The sequence below is a fragment of the Anser cygnoides genome, chromosome 4, assembly GCF_040182565.1.
Source record: "Anser cygnoides isolate HZ-2024a breed goose chromosome 4, Taihu_goose_T2T_genome, whole genome shotgun sequence".
Classification (NCBI taxonomy): Eukaryota; Metazoa; Chordata; class Aves; order Anseriformes; family Anatidae; genus Anser; species Anser cygnoides.
In genome coordinates this window covers 25,300,164-25,319,612 of record NC_089876.1, presented here as the reverse complement: position 1 = coordinate 25,319,612, position 19,449 = coordinate 25,300,164, and the positions used below count along the sequence as shown (strand labels likewise).

The 19,449-nt window shown below is 41.8% G+C and overlaps 1 protein-coding gene across 2 annotated transcripts in view; it reads left to right on the top strand.

Annotated features, from left to right (window-relative positions):
- Positions 1-17,415, top strand: part of BEND4 (BEN domain containing 4) — a 31,142-nt gene extending 13,727 nt beyond the window's left edge. Inside the window, exons 3-5 of one of the 2 annotated variants that reach the window (XM_066995806.1) lie at positions 6,437-6,528; positions 10,236-10,476; positions 13,633-17,415. In XM_066995806.1, coding sequence (XP_066851907.1) covers positions 6,437-6,528; positions 10,236-10,476; positions 13,633-13,850 — 551 coding nt within the window. In that variant the 3' untranslated portion in view covers positions 13,851-17,415. The remainder of the gene's footprint in view (positions 1-6,436; positions 6,529-10,235; positions 10,477-13,632) is intronic. The other variant, XM_066995805.1, reaches the window with a different exon arrangement.
- The last annotated feature ends 2,034 nt before the right edge of the window (positions 17,416-19,449 follow it).

Sequence of the window (19,449 nt, the reverse complement as noted above, 5' to 3'; positions counted from 1 at the left end):
AGCCAATCTTTAACGCTTTTGTGCGTGTAATATTGATTCTTCGGCTCTTGGCTTTCTGCTGGCTGCTCTCGCTAAAAATGTGTGCTGCTTTTATTTTGCCATCCAATTACAAGAATCCAAATTTGCCAGGTTTTGAGCACTGAGATCAGATACTCGTTGCTAACCCCCATCTCTCCTTGCCCCTCACTCTTTTTCCAGCTCAACGCACCCCAAAATCTCTAAGCAGCCTGTCCATGCAGCTTTCAGCTCGCTATTGAAATAAATGAGTGTATGAGCTAAAGTGATACAAGCCGTGTTATACTGCACACTTGTCCAAATCTCAGGCAGGGAAGGGGCTCAGTTAATGTTCTAAGAAATTCACCCTGCCAGCAGGTCCCATATCATATGTCACGTCTTTTTGACAGTCGAGCATCAATTTAGAAATGCCCTGAAATGAACTCCAAGTGAAGAATGACTCAAGGTCAAGTGAAGGAGGACACATTGCAATGCTGAGAGAGTCTTAACGAACAGCTGCCATTCTGAGCGGGATGGATGTGCATGTGCACGCTTCCTGGCTCTCCTCCTCCCCGGCAGCTCAGAAGTAAATGGGCTCGGATGCTCGAATCCGTGTTCTGCTCTGCGAGGCACCGGGAGGATCGCTAGCTAGTGTCAGTTACAGACCACCACATCTCATTAAGCAACAGAATAACCAGATTTCTTGCTGCCTGCTTACTTGGGGGGTCAGGGCCCCAGCTGCGGTGTGTTATAGTGGAAGCCACATTTCGGGGAGGCTAAATGAGAGCCCTCATTTTGGCAGATACCAGTACAAGTGATGGTGACTCGGTAAGATTTATTATGAGCAGAAAGAGTGCAGCACAAAGTGATAATACAAATACCCTTGGCACTTTGTAAAAAGTTGGTTTCACAGAACCAAAAAGAATGATCAGAGTTGAAGGTAGAAAAGAGTGGGTGATAATTGGGAAACATTAAAAACGCTTTATGGAAGGTTCCCAAAGATTATCTAGGAGACAAAGATTCATGCTGGTTGCAGAAACAACCATCTTAGAGGGAATGCAAAGGGACAGTTAGAAACATAACAAATGGGGTAAAGGGGAAGGTGATGGTAGTGAATAAAAAGCAGAGGTTAGAAGCAGTAGAAAATTAATAATTTAAATCTGGAGCCATCTGTGAAGGAGGCATTCTTTCCCTGGGAAATTAAAGGGGAAGAAAGGGGTTCTGGTAACAGTACTGGGCGATTATCAAGGGGAAGTGGTGGGTTTTGTTGGTAATATGAAACTGCTCATTGAATATTTGTGAGCTGACACTAGAGTAAAATGATGCAGTCGTACCACAAAACAAAAACAGTATACAGGTAGAAATATTTTTCATTTCCACCATGTCTCTGGATGTTAGGACACATTCAGTGGCCGCTTTAGGTGGGACTGCAGCCTCAGCTGCCTCCTGCAGCTCCCTCCCAGACAGCCTCAGGGACAAGGACAACTAAAGAGCTCATGAGCACCAGAGTTGCGACTGGTTTTGGAAGTGGCAGAAAGATGCTGACTCCAATTCAAGCCGATACGTTTCAGTTCAGGTTGCAACAGAGGGTGGTTCATGAGCAGATTCAGGAGTCCCTCCTGAAAGCGTGATGGTTTGAAAATCATGAGATTTGGACAGCTCACCTCAGGAGCTAAAAAAATGAGAGTGGACAAAGGGGGCCCTGACTCTGATTTTGATTGTCTTTTGGGATATTTGGGATGCTCCTGGAGACTGAAAGATACAAATATTCTATAATTTATTTTTGCAAATGCTCTATAATGTATTTTTTAAAAGGATACATGAGATATCTGGGATGATCATAGGCTTGCTGGCCTGATGCTGATCCCAGGCAAGATAATTGCACAACTGATCCCTGATTCAACTGACAGAGAATAATGGAGTTAGTACCAGTCAACATCCTGCCGAATGGTTTTGATGAGATGAAGAGTTTGGTTGATGAGGATATTGCAGGTCTACAGGGTGTTACTTAGCATTATGTAACAAGGAGTGATTTAAAAAATGCAAATACATTTGTAACTGGGAAATTGCCATGAGACAGATGAATTTCTAGAGCGATTCTTTGCGAAACTGTTTGTAGCCTGTGTTTTTAATAGTTTTGTCAGTGTTCTGGAACAAAACTTACAATCATTACTCGGAGTTTGCAGACAGTACAGAGGTAACGGAGTGAGGAAGGTGATGGGTTACAGATCCACCTGAACACTGTGCATTTAGCTCAGAGCAATGTTACCAAATATTAAATATTACTACCAAATATTGAATACTGGCTTCATTTCAGCCACTGGGAAATGGACGCTGAGAAAGGCTTTTGGAAGCCATGGTGGGTTCCCAGCTGGATATTGAAGCGCAGGGCAGCCAAAGGGCTGGTGTGGCCTTTGGATGTACAAACCCATAGGTGGTGTAGGGATTTTGTAACCCCGCCTTTTGTACGCAGCACAGCCGGTGGCCGACACACCAGTCAGCGCTTTATTAGAAATTAGGATATTCCGCAGAGAAAGCCGTGACAAGCTGTGCCAAAGGACCGCTGTTACAACATTCGGAAACAAAGTTTTCTGCCTGGAATAACAATAAGGTCTCGTAACTTTGATCAATTAACAATGAAGCCCTGCCACCTCTAAGCACGTCCTGCTTAGTCACCGCTCAGCATCTTAGCATGGGCAGCTTTCCTCGGCATACTAAATACTCCCCAGCACCTCCTTCTCGCTGTTGAACTTGCCCAGAGATCCCACTCCTTTGTCCCTCCCTGCAGGCCAGGTTGCTTTGCCACTCTCAGCATCTTTTCTGAGGCACTCTTAGAGGAAGTAAAGGCCACGGGAATTTCTTCCTAATGGGCAGGAAAATTGCTGCCTCCCCTCAGGCTTTCTACTAAATCATAGCGAGCAACTGTTATTTCCACATTAGCACCTTTCGCATTGGTTGCAGTAAGCAGAGAGCCCTGTTGGTAGTGTCACTGATAGTGGGTACATGCGTAAGCATGCAGAGAATCAGCTCTCCAGGTGACGATCCTGTTAACTCTCTAGAGACCACATCAAAGTAAAATAAATACAAAATGAATAAGCAAGCAGGTTTAAATGATTATTCATACAGTTGGGAGCCACAGGCTCTTGCAAAGTTGCATTTGCTGTGGGGTTTGCAGGAAAAAGTTGTTCTCTCTGGCATAGAGAGTATTTGTAGAGCCCTATGAAGGAGGCAGAAGTGAAACTGAATCTTTGACTCTTGGGTCTTGCACTGCCCTCTTTGGAGCTTCCTTTTGGGGCCAGTTAATAAGGCAAGCCAAGAACCCTGGCTTTGCAAGTAGCATCTGGTGTTTGAAAGGCTGGGGTTGTTTGTACCAAGAGCAAACAGTGTGACGCGTGATGGTGTTACAAGTCAAAAGTGCTCAAAGGACTCCAGCCATCAGAATGATAACAAAATCATACGGTTTTGTGCTTGAAATGTTACTGCTTTTGTGAAGATAAGAGTATTTATAAGCTTCAGTCAGCTCTTAGCGCCTTCGCATTTCTCACCAGCAATGAGAAAGCATTGTATCAGCAGAATATGGTTAAAGGAGAGCTGCATTTCTTGGGCCAGGGACACCGCGGGTTGAATACTTCCCTGTATACTTTCCCTTCTCACTTGTGCCCCATTCATTTGCAAGAACAAGTGTAAATCTATCTTTGAATAGTCTGCAATGAAATTACTTTTTGTGAGTAAAATGATACCCTGCTGTGAGATCAGTTCCAAAAAATTAGAAATTTTTGACACATTATTCAGGTAATAGGACCGAGTATGGCTGACAGCCATCAGGTTATCAACAGGGACTCTTGCTAATAGAGGCAGCCAGAAAGGTAAGTGCAAACTTCACAGGCTGTTTTGAACCCAGCTTCGTGAGGACCTGAAGCTCCCAGGGATGCTTTGGCAACTGTATGTGCAAAATGACCGTGCTAAATAAAAAGGGACACACTTAGGGCAGCAATTTCCAACAGCAGGAACAGGATTCTTCTCAAGTGTCTCAAGTTTCCCGAGTATCACTCAGGTCTCCTCCAAGTCCAAGCATCTTTTCTTTCAGGCAGTAATGCAATCACCCATCCTGGCCCTTTCCATCCTTACTGTCACCTCTCAGAAAATCCCAGGATCTCACAGGAGATGCCTGCGGTAACTTCCACCCAAACAGGAGTTTTTGCTCACCCTGTCGCATAGATTCTGAAGTTGCCCAGGACAAATCTTTGAGATCCTTCTGCTTCTTCCCTGGACACCCACTTAATCACAAAGTAACGTGGACATTCCCGGGTTAATCTTAATTTTGGGCACATCATACAGCAAACACATACAGAAGGGTTTATTTTGAGTAGGGCACAATTTCCTTTTGCACTTCTATACCGGCTACTAGGACATCTCCGACTTCATGCTAAGAATTCAGATCACTAAAAGGAACTATCTCCTGTTCACCAGCTTATGATGTCCTCAGTCAGCATTTTATTTTCTGTAGGGTTTCAGCACTGGTTTATTTAGCTCTTCAAGCAAGTCACCTGGTATAGGACTGCAGGGACTTGGTTTTGCTGAACAAAATGTAAGCAAAAAGGTCTCCAAACACTGTCTCATCCTTCTGCCTATCCACAAGGGCAAAAGAATTTTTTCTTCTTCCTCAGTAACCTTTCTTCTATATAAAATGGGGAAAAAGAAGCCAAACACTTTCTTGCCACACCCTCTGAAGAATATTTAGTGTACTAAAACTAGCTGTGGTTAACATGTTTTCCTCCTATATTCCACTCAAGGACTTGTACTGAATTTTTTGATTGCTGCTATATGCTAAATATACAGCTCTCATTATAAGACAGATGCAGAACAGGTTGGTGAGACTGTTAAGCTTGACTGCCCTTCTGACTTTTTCAAAATTGAAACATTTTCTGAAGCCATCTGATGACACTTACTTAAAAAAGGGTTTTTTTCCCTAAAAAAAAAAAAAACAACAAAAAAAAAACCGCTCTACACTCTCCTGCTCGTATACTTCAGCATAGCATCTACACCAGTGGTCTAGCAATAAGCAGTGAAGTCACCAGAGATACTAAATAGGTACAAGTCTTCTGAAGTGCTAACTTTTGTCCAACACATAAGTTCATAACCTCACATGGCAAAGTGTGATACATCAAATGAAACAGGAGTAAGTACGTTGATTGCTCATCTTTACAGACACATCAGCACATGATGAAAAATTGTAGAAATTTGTTACCCGTGTGAGGCACTCTGCATAGGTTCTGTATGCAAACTACTGAACATAACACTGCTTTGTCCATGTTCAAAGCAGAGAAGGTGCCTAGGCAGAGACATAGTTACTGTCCAGTTGAGTGCCCAGGGAATAGTGCAAAATACTGGAGGAAGACCACTGTAAAGCCTGCCTTAATACATTTTCCGTGATTCAAGTGCTTGCTTTTAGATTGTCAGCTTAAGACAAAGCCCCAAATGCCAGATTTTACAGGTTTAAAGACCAAAAACCAAGGAATAAATAGAAAAAGAAGGAACACTAGATATTTTTTCTGGATATTTATTTGAAGCTAACATGATCTCTGAATACTGTACTGAAACAAAACACACAAAATGTGTCTGAGAAGGTACCTTAAAAATGATGCTTATTTAGTCTTGGAAAAGTCAGTCTTAATGTTGGGTTAATATCTGTTTAATTCTCCTACTGTGTTTCAGGCTCAGGAGAAAAGCACTGTATCTCAAAAATACTCCAGAGTTAATCAGGGATGTGGCAGCATCTGTTTAAGAGAGACCCGTAATTGAATCATCCCTAATTAACCTATCACCTCAGCAGAAGGCAATGAGATATTGGTACCACTACTGAAATGGATGAGAGCAATGGGGATGGAAAGGGGGAAGGATGAAGGAAAGAGAAAGAAAGCAATTTGCCTAACACCTAGTTTTATAACAAATTTGGGAGGAGGGTGGGAAAAGAAATTAAAGTATATGAATCATTAAATCTGTTCAGTATAGTTAATCAGACTGTAGTTTCTAAAATATGTGAGCATATTTACATGTTAATCAGCGCATGATTTAGGTCCAAGGAATGTTTCCTCCTTTGTATGGTTTGGCCTGTTTACAGTATTTACAGATTTTTTGTTATTATCATTACTGCTGACCTAATTTATATTTGTAATAATTATAATTTCAAACCAGAGAAAGCCTTTGAAAACTAGTGGGCAGAAAATAAAAGCAATGTCAGAAATCTCAATGTAGGAAATGCGGCATCTGTTGTGTATTTATTGAATGAAATGACGGCACAAATCAAAATGAGGTATATTTCCTATTTGAAATAAATCTCACAGAAGTACACAGATCCTGAAGAACACTGCCTGATTTAATATTGTTGTTCTATTTTGTGCTAGCTAGCTAATATACAGTAATTGCAATTTGTTTCATGCAGTGCCCTGCCAGACTGTTTTAGATTATTTGAAGACTGTACTTCAGCACCACAACCAACTTCTGGTACCGCAGCCAGCAGACCATCCGACTGAGGTAGTATACAGCAAAGACAAGCTACATATCCTTGTGTTTGAAAATTCATTGAAAACCTGTAGGCAAATAAATCAGGAGGTGCAAATAAATCAGGAGGTGCAGGAAGAATACATGTAGTAGTAAAATATGTAAAATCTTTTATTAAACTGTCAGTCTTAGCTACAGTAATCCCCAAAATGGAAAAGTGTCATCACCAGTGTAATATAGGATGACTTAGTAAGCAGTGCATAACTCCCTTCATCCACATCTACCACACTTGCCTGGATAATTTTTCTCTCCCCTTGCCTCAGGAGCATCACTGATGGAGCATAGGTGGACTTCAGGCTAGGGCTGGGCTGGTGAAAAACGTAGCTGGAAGTGTGGAGCCCAGTGAAGCCTCCCCTTCGCCCAGCCGAGTGGGAATGGTTCAGGGTGGCTGCGCGCAGGGCGTTCATCCTATGGGGCCAAGGAACTGCCAGACGTGGGAGAGGGACGAACTGGAGAGCGTGAGGTTGAAGGCTGGGCTTGGACAGCACGGGGAGGGGAGAAATGCTTTGTAAAGAAAAAAAGTGGAGCTTCCTACACCTTCCCACAAAGCCTCCTGTTGTCAAATGCATCCCTGAGCTCTGACATGCACCTTATTCCTTTGTTTTGCCACCATCAACCATTATAAGACTTCAGAAAGTCTTTGGAGCACCCTTTCTTTTCAGAAAGGATCCCAAGCAATATGTTGTGTGTTGGCTATTTTGTGCTTAATGTGGATATTAGGAATTTGGTAATTATGTTCCTTTTGAAAGTGCTTCAGTGAAAAAGCAAGAAATTCAAGTCCTCTCCTTCTCTAGAAAATAGATGTATAAATGTAGGTATCAGCTCTAGCATAACTCACATTAATTTTCCTCCAATATGTTTCTATCTAGGCATGTAAAAATGCCTCAGATGAAGTGGTTTTGTTGAGACTTTTCTAGTTTAGACCATCTATATTTCAGGATCTCGTTATGCATGCTTTCATATATATAGTCTGTACTTGTCAGTATATTCACGCTAACAAAATCATATGAGGGAAGACAAAGGTCCAGTCTGACCTCCTATTGCTCCTCATAAAAATTATATGTCGTGCAAGCCTCACGTAGCCCAATAGCCCGTAGTTTTGCTGAAGATGCATTGCAGCGGTTCAGGCTTTGCATCAGTTTGCTTCTCCATTCAGTTTTACCCCATGCAAATTGATGTATATAATGTTTATATATCATTAGCTGTTATCACTCAAATGTATTCCAATATTTCATGTTCCTTTTTTAATGCTCTTCTGCTTAACTAAAATTTTCCAGCATTGTAAAAGTAAAGCTGCTTTGTAATGCCCCACATGGAATAGCTTGTCATGATGTGACAGAATTTTTTATTCAATTAAATACATAGATGCTAATCTTTTATTCATAAGCTTAATCATGTACAAATACAAGCATGAACGCATTTGTACTGTGGCTCTTCCTCCAGGATCTGCTTATTTCATTTCTGGAAGGTTTTCTGTTTGTTTTAGTGTAATGACTGCTGGACGCACCAAACTGCATCATATATTTACCAGGGATCTTTTGCCCAGAAGTGCTTTACTTTCGCACAAAGTAATGAAAGTGTATCCGTAGCAGGAGCACAGTAATTGTTTAACAGAGTATCATAACACTATATCAAGCCTTTAGAGAAGAATGAGGAAAAATAATCCTAAATTTCAGTGGGAATAAGAGAGAAGTATAATAAAATTTGGGCTGAGGAAATTAGGCAAAATTTATTACCTTCTCCACAGTTAATAGTAATGTGAGCTCTCATGAAATTTAGATGTCAAGCCTTTCTGCACTAGGCTTAAAAGACTGTATTTCCATCAGTGCAATGCATTTAAACGGTGGCTTTTAGGATAACATGCTGCTTAGCAAAGCCACAGATGAGCATCCATCCCCAACACACGTGAGCAAGCCTAGAGTCCTGCACTGTGCGATGACTTGCGTTGCACTGCTTCTGCCTCTCAGGCTCAACAGAGTTAGCTGCAGCTCGTACTTCCCACCAGTACCAGTAAGAAAGGTTCTTGGTTGGAAAATAATTAGATTCATATAAAAGGGATGTTGAGCAAGCTGCTAAATATATATATACATATATATATCAACACAGGGATCAAGTGGGCCTGTGTATTACATCTGTGATGGAAAAAGCCAAGGAAATATGAGTGTCTGCTCCCACTGGGTTGAGATCTTTGGCCATCAGACTGACAAAGCCCTTCTCCCCCTTTATATTGTGGCTTCCATTGCTGAGTTTTGGATTTGCTTGTAGCTGCCTTTGCAGCAATTTGCACCAATCCCATTGGGTTTGAACCAAGGCGAACAAGCAGCACTCCATCATGTAGGTTCAGCTCCCAGCAATGCTCCCCTGCGCTGGGAGATGCCAATGTCCCGATTCATACAAACAGACTCCCCCTCATCACGGTCTTCACTAAATTCAACCTTCTGCGTATTCATCAAATTTGCAAAAGGAAATAAAAGCAAATACCTGAGGAAAACCTTCAAAGATGCTCCCAAGCTGCCTCCCAGCACACTTTTATAAACATATGAAAGGAGGCAAGGGCAGTCCTTAAAATAGTTTTCAGCTATCAGAGATGCGAAAGCAAGGAGGATAACTTTGCAACAGTTGGGCCACAAGCGCAGCAAGCAGGTGATTGCCTGTGTTGAACCTCAGACACATGTTTTTCTCATTTGTTGTGAACCCCTACCTGAGCTGAGTGCTATATGAAGCTTGCACTAATTGGGCCTCCAGATCTACATGCTTTGATAAACAGGTGTAGCTGTACAAGTGAATGAGTGTCTAGGAGTCTGTGGTTTGGGGCTGGGTTATTTGTATACTCTATTTACTTGTAATCAAGTAAATTAACAGTATTTGCAATAGAAGATGGTATTAACAATACCGTCTTTTATTAATCAACTAATCCCAAACTATTTTATAGGCAGCAAGAACTGAAGTAATACAGTTTAGGCACAATTGAATGAGAGGGCTTATAAATGTGTGTGGATTACAGGAATCCCCATAATTAGTCCTGCAGCATTCATTTAAGGATGGAATATTGAAGCACACAAATTACAAAGGTTAAAAGCAAAATTTCTTTCCAGCTGACATGGTGGCATTTCCGTAAAGCTGTAATTTGAGTTAATATGGCATTCATTAATAATAATGAAGCTTTTAGTTTTTAGAGTTGCTTTATTTATTTTCTTTATATTTTTCACAGTAACATAACTGCTGTCAGATTTCAGGTGTGCGCTACAGAAGTAATAAATTTATTATAAAAATAGACCAAAAGAGCCACCTCTGAAGTAAGCTGTCAGCTGGTATGAAGTGATCCATTTGATCATGCTCTTCAAAGACCCTTTTTATGCATTTTAACAGATTAAGAAGAAAGGTTATATTTGAATAGTATATCCAGTCACTAGTTCTTAACGCTTTTTAACCTACTTGTTAAAGTGCAGATTATCAATGGCCATCTCTCAAAATGTGTGCCTTGCACCTCACCAAGTTGTAGTTGTAGAAAATGGAAATGTAATTTTAAAAGTACTTAGAAAAGGCAATTCTGTGTTCATTTTGGTGTGTGTTTCACTGTCAGCGTCTCACCTAGTTAAAAAGCATATTTATTTATTGCAAATGACATCTTTACCTGTTTGCCTTATAAAATAAGCAATGGAAATATTTCACTTTTCCAGGGGAGCAAGCAGTTGCTGAACAACTATCCTGTCTACATCACTAGTAAACAGTGGGATGAGGCTGTAAACTCTTCAAAGAAAGACGGACGGCGACTCCTTCGATATCTCATCAGATTTGTTTTCACAACCGATGAGCTTAAGTACTCATGCGGCCTTGGGAAAAGGAAAAGGTCAGTGCAGTCAGGAGAGACAGGTCCTGAAAGACGTCCTCTGGATCCCGTAAAAGTAACATGTCTCAGAGGTACTGCATCCTTTCGCTCAGTGTCCACCATATGTGATCTCATTTCACCACATTGGCTCTGGCTCAGTAGAAGCGTTTGGCTGACAGTTGCAGACCTAGAAGGGGTTTCAGAGACAGGTGGCAAGCAGCCAGAAACCCTCCACATTTTTTTTAATACATACATTCGTATATGTATGTATTATATATATGTATATAGATATTTGAATGGAAAAAAAAAACCAGGGCTGCTTATTTAGGAGAGGAGACAAATACAAGGTGCATGACACCAAGGTACTTGAAAGGAAAATCAGACAATCCTGGTTAACCTCTTTTACAGTAAAACAACAGGGCATTCTTTGACACTGATATACAGCAAAATTAACCAGAAGAATATTTTTTTAGCCAAACATGTAGTTAGTGCTCAAGGCCACAGTGCATCATTGAAATCAAAACCTTACCAAGATTCAGAATAGGTTTGGACTTTTTATAGGGTCAAGAACATCTAAAGGTTAGTTAGATACAAAGTGTACACAAGTGCATTGTCAAGGATTTAACTCTTCTTTGGAATACTGATGCAACATCAACTGCAAAAGTTAGGGAACCGCTTTCCTCATGTTCGGCCTCAGCAGGAGGGGGAGTTTTGCAAGTATTTCACAATGTCAAAGAGTGAGGATGTTGGACAATACAGAGAAGGGACCTAGGTTGGGAAGAATTTTCTGCAGTGGCAGTTCATACTTTGGTTTTCTAAAATTTTAAGACCTGTTACTTTATAATGAAACATACAAAACAGGACTTTCAAAGCCCAGTTAAAACATTTTTGTAGTATCAGTGTCTGCGTTTCATAAATGCAGCTGCTTATCATTTCTGTAGTTAATTTATAGTGCTCTATGAGCACATACATAAAATTTAGATTGGACTGACTTCAATAATGTTTTCCTAATCAATGCAGTGTAAATTGCTAAATTTTCAGCAGCCAGCAATAATATTTTTAGTCATCTAGCAGGAATCCAAAGTGGTTATACATAAGATGGAGCCTCTTCCCATTTGAGTTAGAAAAAAATTCAACAAGGCCAAGCAGATCATACATTTAGTTGTAGCACATTGATGTAACCCGGTAATGAACTCAGTTTTTACATGCAGACAAATTAGGTGAAGGTGCTCTTCTTATACTACACCTGTTATAGCACGCTCTGCCAGAGCTTTGACTCCATCAGAGCTCAATAGAAGGGCAAGTCCATTGCACAGCGTGCTGCACAGAGGTCTGGAGCCAGAGTCAGGGTCCCAGAAGTTCTCCTGGAAATGGAAGGCCTAAGGGCTGAATACTATTTACTAAATGGCTTTACTTTTCATCTAATGATTTGGGCACAAACAGAGAGTTAATACCCTTTTCTTCCTCTTTCGTCCCCCATTCGTCCCGCTAAGACTAACAGTAATTTCACCCGTAGATGAACTTGTGCATATGACTACTTGCCTTCTGGGGGCACTAGACAGACTGAAGGTGTGGAGCGTTCTTTGGGAGAAAGGACAATAGCCTTAATTTACAGAAGCTTGAACAGGAAGCCAAAACGCTCAGTGTAGTTAAGAAAGCCACAGAGACAGCTATCCCTTTGGACTCTTGTGTGTGGGTGGGAACACTGGGAAGATTACAACTTTCTACAGTGCCAAGAGTTAGCCACTGACACCTACCCATTTGCAAGCCCAGGTAATGCAATTAATTCCCAGCATGTCCAGTGATGCCTTCACACCACAGCAGGATGAACAAACTGCTCTTTTCTCTGCAGAGTAGATTAAACATCTATAAACACTTACAATGCATTCCTACAATTGACCGATGTCTGGAACTAGCTTTAAAACAGCCTGACATGCATAAATTATCAGATTACTCCTTTACATAGTGACCATTTCTTTGAGAAAAATGCCAGTCTGAAGCCTCATGTGAACATAACTAGGAATTACTGTTGCCTGTGTGGATTTTAAGGGAAATGAATTTAAAACCAAGATAGCTATCACTTTTGCAAACACACTGCTGGAAGAGCTATGCAAAAATCACATCCTAATTGTCCAACAGATGAGATACCTTGCAGGCACAGTAACTCTTGTAAAAGCACAGCTTTCCCTGGTCTCAAGATGATGTAACAGTAATGAAGTTACCTTGTGCCACTTACTGTGCCGTTGGCTTGTCAACAGGAGAAAATGGAATTTAAAAATATCCTGGGAGACACAATACAGCATGAGGGAATAACTAATGTTACAGAACAAATAAGAAGCTGTGTTTCCATATAAGATACCGTGTATCCAATATATCTAATAAGGTACCCTCACATTTAAAACTGTATTTGGATGTTTCAAGTCCAAATGCACCTATTTGAGATCCGCCTAGCAGTTACAACTCCACGACTGGTAAGGTGCCTTCTGCAAGTGTAGCCATTGCATGTCAGAGAATCTGAACAGAAATTTTAAAAGCTAATCATCACATACAAATAGCTGTTTGTAACAGCAGCTACTTAAATAGGCAAATTACTTGCAGTACAATTCACTTTCTCACACACTGAAAACTATTGCATGGCTCCCCAAATTAGCCCTCTCATCTCACTTACCTATTTCTAAGGCCGGTTTCATCTCTGAAAAATAAGTGTTAGATTCCAAGAGATGAAAGGAGCAGGACTTAAAATGAAAGAGACTCCAATCAGAAAGCACTGAACTGAAGTCACGGGAGTGACGTTTTCGAGCAGGTCGTGGGCTGCTGCAACCTGCAGATGTTTAAGCAGTCAGCAGAGGGAGATGATGAAGGTCCATGAAATTAACCACGTTAAGGCACACACACACACACAACAGACTTCAAGTGAAATACATCCCAGTTCGTTTTAACTTTTGCATGTATTGCAGATGCTGAATCATAAGCGTTACTTAGAAGTAATTCTTTTTCTTTCTGCAAGAAGGGGCATTCTCTGCAGGTCCCCTCAGGTGTAGGAGCAGACTGCATGTGGAGAAGCACACTTGTGCAGAAGTACGATAGGTCCAACTGGCATTATCATGGCATTTCCCATAAGGCTTTACCTCCGTTTCAGTAGAACAATGGTGCCCCGTTTCTTATTTCCCATGAGCTTTTGATGTCTGGGCAATACCAGGTGCTGCCAAGACAAGCTGTTTTCTGTATCCTTGCCTGTTTTCTTGCAGAGTTCATTAGAATGCATTGTACTTCCAACCCTGACTGGTGGATGCCATCCGAAGAGCAAATAAACAAGGTCTTCAGCGACGCAGTAGGACACGCTCGACAAGGGCGTGCGGTGGGGACTTTCCTTCACAATGGGAACTCATACTATGAAGGGACTGACCATCCAGGATCACAGGACGAAGTTTTCAATAGAGGTATGCAAGACGGATCTGGCGATTGACAGCAGTGAGAGGAAACTCATGCAACAGTAGCAAGCAGTTAATTTAGAAGAGACTATTTGTTAAGCATACTTACCCTGAAGTCATTTAAGAGTCCAAAGCATGTTTGAACACATACTGCATACATTTCAGCTTCTCCATCCTACCATGTCCCCGTTTACAGAAAGAAATCCATTTCAAGACCTGCCCTATGGGACTTCTCAGTACCTATTATTTGCAAACCTTTCATAGCACCCCCAAGGGGAAACTGCAGTTCATTCCATTTAGTTGTAGAGGAAAGACCATTTAAAAAATATACAAATTTCAAAAGAAACAACAGCTACCATCTTGTCTGCCCATTGGTAACAAGCCCAGGTCCGGACCATCGGACAGAACAACCAGGTACTATTTGCTTTTCCTAAGTAGGAGATGTAAGAATGAGTATGCGTGCATGTGACCAAAAAAAAAAAAAAAAAAAAAAAGTGGTTGCTCATTTCTTAACAGCAAGCAGTATAATTATAAATGCTACCTTAAAATACCACACTAGATGGAAAATTCAGGGACTTCCTTTAGCCAGCTATGCCAGGAAATTAAGCTTCCTGGCTAAAACAGCAGCGCTCATCAACAACAGAATCCTTCAAAGACCCAGAACAATAACAGGCACTTCTAATAGATAAAAATTGCTTTGTGTATCGGATAGACACTATATTTATCTAGATTTCTAAGGGATTAGAGTTGATCATGACAGTTTTCATTAAAAAAAAGATTGCTAAAAACAAATTGCCATTTCAGAAGACAGGTTTTGCTTTGTCTGATCCTATTCTGCAGCCATATTATGTAGCTTTAGAGGTTTTAAATTGCCTTTTCTTGTTTTTGCTTTCATTTGTGTTTTATATCCATTCCTTGAAATAGATGAGGCAATGTGCTGGTCTCAACAGTCAGATGCTCAGTGGTGCATTCAGGGAGGGGTTGAGTTAGAAAAGCCTAATTTAGCGTTTTGTTGTAAGAAACGTAAACCTGGGATCCAGACTTAAGAGCTGTAAAAAAGGATGTGTGGTAGAGCAGAAGCCACTTTACAGCAGAGTACAACATGGGAAGCAGATGCCAGCTCAAAAGAAAAACAATCCATCCATTAAAAACGTTTAATTTCAAAGGCTTGGGAGTCCCTTTTCCCTCCAAATTGACGCACTCCAGAAATACGTAATGCCAAAGAAACAATGCCCTTTCCTTTCAGCGTCAGGGTGTTTCGATCTCCGTGCCCTGGCCGGTCGCTCAGGCTGGTGCTGGTGTTCTCCATAGCCTGGCCCAGCTCTCCTTGAGGCAATGCTCCCCGGCCGGCAGGGACAGGGCACTGGTTTGGGGAAAGAAAATCCACTCCGCTTGTGATCACCTTTAGTGCTACCTCATCAGTGTTGATTCTCCTGAACGTGTATCTCATGCTCCCCAGCTTTCCTCCCTGCCTCGCGCACACCATTAGAGAAGCTACTAATTGCTCCTTCTACCATTCTCCTCTCCTTCCCAACCTCCTCCCGGCGTGCCGGGCAGGGGGGGAAGCACCCAACCCGTGCCGTAAAGGTCAGGAAGGGCCTTCTGCCACGAAGCGTGCCCATAGCTCCAGCCTGACCGCGGACAAAAGACTGGGGCAGCCTCTCAAATGCCAGCTCACCCACACCATCATTTCTCCCTGCCGTCTGCCTCCCCTTTGCCTGCTGCCATGAACGGCGCGCGGCTCCTGCCGCAGTAGACGGAGCCGCGCTCAGCCAGGATATGCTTTAGGCCCTTAAATGCCCGATACCTCTCAGCTCGTTTTCATTTTGCTAATTTTTAAAAGGTCGAAAGGCACTCATTTGACTCAGAAGAACCAATTTATCAGAGAACACGCAGTTTGGTCACACTGCTCCTTCCCGGGCCAAGGGGGTCGGGGCAGCATCCCTCGTGCAGGCAGGAGGTGACTTTCTTTGACCAGTCAGTGGTGTGCGGTGGCCGAGGGGGAAGACACTCGGTGTATTAAAATGTCGCAGTACAGATATCCTTTAGTAGCTTTTCAGTGTTGAACTTACACTTTTTTTTCTTTTAAGAGAACTATAATAGAAGATGTTACATTGCTCAGATGGTGTAAGTCTTGCTGGTATATGTTTAATGTGGTGACACTTGCCAGAACTACTTGGTAAAACATGTCAGAGCGTGCGAGTCAACATTATGCTGTAAATTTGTCCACAGCGATATGTATCATGCTGTATTTTTGTAAACATTGTGATGGTTCCTTTCAAATGGTTAAGCATATGAGATTAAAAATACAGATGCTTCATTTTTAATAGTCACAGAACAGAGTTACTGGACTGGACAGACCTCTCTCACTTAATAACCTAAAGATTTTGCAAATAACTAGTAAGTCTAGCTTTATTTTTAGTGTAAAAAGTGTAACCAGTGTCCTGGTACCACTCACAATCCTGTGCTCTCATATTGTGCAAAATAACCAAATGTATAGTTTCATCCTGAAAGCCACTTTAGCACTAGAAATGGCTTGGCAGGTTTGGACCTTTCTTTTTGAACAAAATTTTGCCCTCAGCTGCTTCTGTGCAATCACCAGTGACATGAATAGTAGTCACAGACAGGCATCAAAAGACAGGAGCCCATCTCTTTTTTTGTTCATGCTTGTTTTTTTAAAAAATAATAGACCACGGCAGCCTCTCTCTTGTTTTTAACTGCCATCGTGGCCACTTGACTCCTGACCCACCCCTTTCGTTTAAAAACCGTTTCACAACTACTTGTTCCAATTAGTTTATTCACGAGGCATTATGAATCCATGCAGATCGAAGCATCTATGTATCCGCAAGATGTTAGGTATAACGCTACGGGACCCGAAATAATAGATAGCCTGTAAGCCCTCGCACAGCGAGATATCCATATTTAAGCACTGTGCTTTGTAAGTCAACACATCCCTTCTCCGTGCTGGATGCAGGCGGCAGGCTGGCAGCAGAAGGAAGCTGCTATCTGTCATGTCACTCCAGCAAGTCCCAGGAGGATAGATCCTTGTCTTATCCTTCCATACTCTTTAATCTTACTGTCATTTATGTATCTGCCTTCTCTCAAACTTTGTGTAGCAGTACCGCACGCCCATCTGTGCCAACATGCCTTCGCTATATTTTCTATGACAAATATTTGTGGAGAAACTGTGATTAAAAAACCATTAATCCCGATATTTTTATTGTTATGGTGTAGTTAATTCTATGAATACTTTCTAATGATGATTGTACTGTGTAGAGTAAGTACAGGTTAGGGATAGACCTTTATCAGATATTGTACAAAAAAGTGCATAGTGTAATATAGACTAGTAAGGTTTTTGTGACAATTTCTATAGGATGTGTGAATTGTTTTCTATGTGGCAACACACATTTCTTTTAAAAAATATAAAAATCTTAGAGAATTTTTTAAACAGTCAATATTTTTTAATTATAAAGACATTTGTTACCTACAGTTTACTATTTCAGGTGTTAATCCTAATTTGAATATTGGTTTTATTACTACATACCTCCAATTCCATTTGTTCTGTTGCATTAACAATGCACAATAAAAGTTGGTCTCTGGTTAACCCGTCCGTCTCTTTCTCCATGCACACTGGTACATCAGCGTGGCAGCAGCCGCAATCGGCTCTAAATATGAATTTGCTTTAGATTTAGATTTATACAAAGGGCTAGAGCAGTGGTCTTTTTCATTAAATGTTTGTTTAGTATGAAGTGCTGGCAAGCGCAGGGGAAGATTATGAAGAATTCAAGTATGAATATCATATAAATCATTTCTGCCTCAAAACATGACAACATTTATGTATTGATGCACTGGTTGGATAGATAGAGCACTCACAGAAAGTACCCATTTGCTGCCTTAAGACCTGGATTTTCAAGCAGTGAAGTCTCAATCTCATTTTAATTTAAAATTTAGTGCTGGCCAAACGCCTCCCGTTCTCTTAACCACTTGAGAAAATCCCAACTCCAGATGATTTGCAGAGAAATTACGGCCTGTACAGCAGCAGACATCCACCCCAGCAGAGCAGGACAGGCCCAACTGCACGCTGGTGCCTCCTGTTAGAGAAGGGTGCCGGATAATTCCAATACAAAATCATGGTACTTGTGGTTCCCTCTGATACCGCAAAAGTTTAAACCCTTGGGCTGATATTTTTTAGGTCATAGGGCTGCGAAGCCATATCCCAGATAATTGCAGGTGTTTCTGAGAAATGCAGGAAAGCATTGACCCCCCTGAAAAACTATATATATATATATATAATGTATATACATACACTGAATTTCTCTTTGAAAAGTTGTAATTAAGCAATAGTTTAGCTGTGCTTTTGCTCTGTTACAAGGTTGGTCCAGTCAGAGGAGTGTAGCCAGTGCTGCTGGCAATTATCATTTGTGTCTGCTCCAGTACCAGGATAACCCTGAAGGGGACATCCCAAGGTCCAAGTCAGCTGTTAAATTTCATGGGTAAGAAGGAGTTTAAATTTTACTTCATTTGCATTAAAAATGCTAATTTTTAATGTTATAAACTGCTATAAAAATCACCTTATACAAATCTTTGTTAAAATAAGGTGGCTGAAGTTGCAAAAGTAGCTCCCAGGAGCCCAGTTATGCAGGAACTCATGGTTTCACTGGCAGCTTCTCTCTGTGACCTAAGGCAGTCTCATGCACAGGACCCACGTTTCATTCACCTCAGAAGGAGCCCTCATCTGGAGGCAAATCCTTTTTCTAAAGTGGGGGGAAAAATGCTTCTGGCTGTGTGCGCCATGCAGGCAGATGGGCAGTGAGCAAGACAGGGTTTTGAAGGAGAGGGAGAGGATGGCCTGTCGGCTCCCAACAGGTGGAGGAGAACTGGGCTCTGTGCCCACCTGTGCTACAGCACGGCGATGAGCAAATGGGGGCAGTTTGCACGCAGGCCAAGCACAGGCTGTATGTAGCTTATAACCTCCCAGCCATCACCCTGGAGGCCCTGCAGGCAGATCCTGAGGCTCAGTGAGCACCCAGCTGTGACCAAGGTCAGTGGACGGAGCAGTTTCTTTAATCACAGGGGAGGCTGCAACACCACAGGCCCAGGGAGCACAGCACATTTTAACCTGCAGCCCAATGTGCCCAGACCTGGGATAGCTCCACCTCTTCCTTCACATGGATTTTGTGCAAGTTAGTGCTGCTGGAGAACTTGGAGTTATAGCAGTAAGCACAACAGAAAGGCCCTTGAAGAAGATATCCTGCCTGCAGAGTAGCTTGAGTGAGTGCAGAACACAAAACCAGGCCGCTGATCGACAGGAGACCGACATACATTTGCACAGCAGCGTTAGTTTTGCTCTCTCCGAACAAACTAGTCCTTAAGATGCTGCCTTCACCGTGTTCTCACCTAGTTAAATCAAAAGCTCTGTCTTGGTCATCTCCTACCAAGTTCACATATGAAAATCCCTCCATGGAGAGATGCTCCCTGTTGCAGCATGGAGTCCCAGGGAGTACTCGGCAGATCTCAGTGACCTGCCCCGTGAATATAAAACCTCTCCTCCAAAGACTCATCAACGTCTGAGGTGCATAAAAACAGCTCCTACTGTGGATGTATAGAGTTAAAGGAAGAAATAAATAACTACAG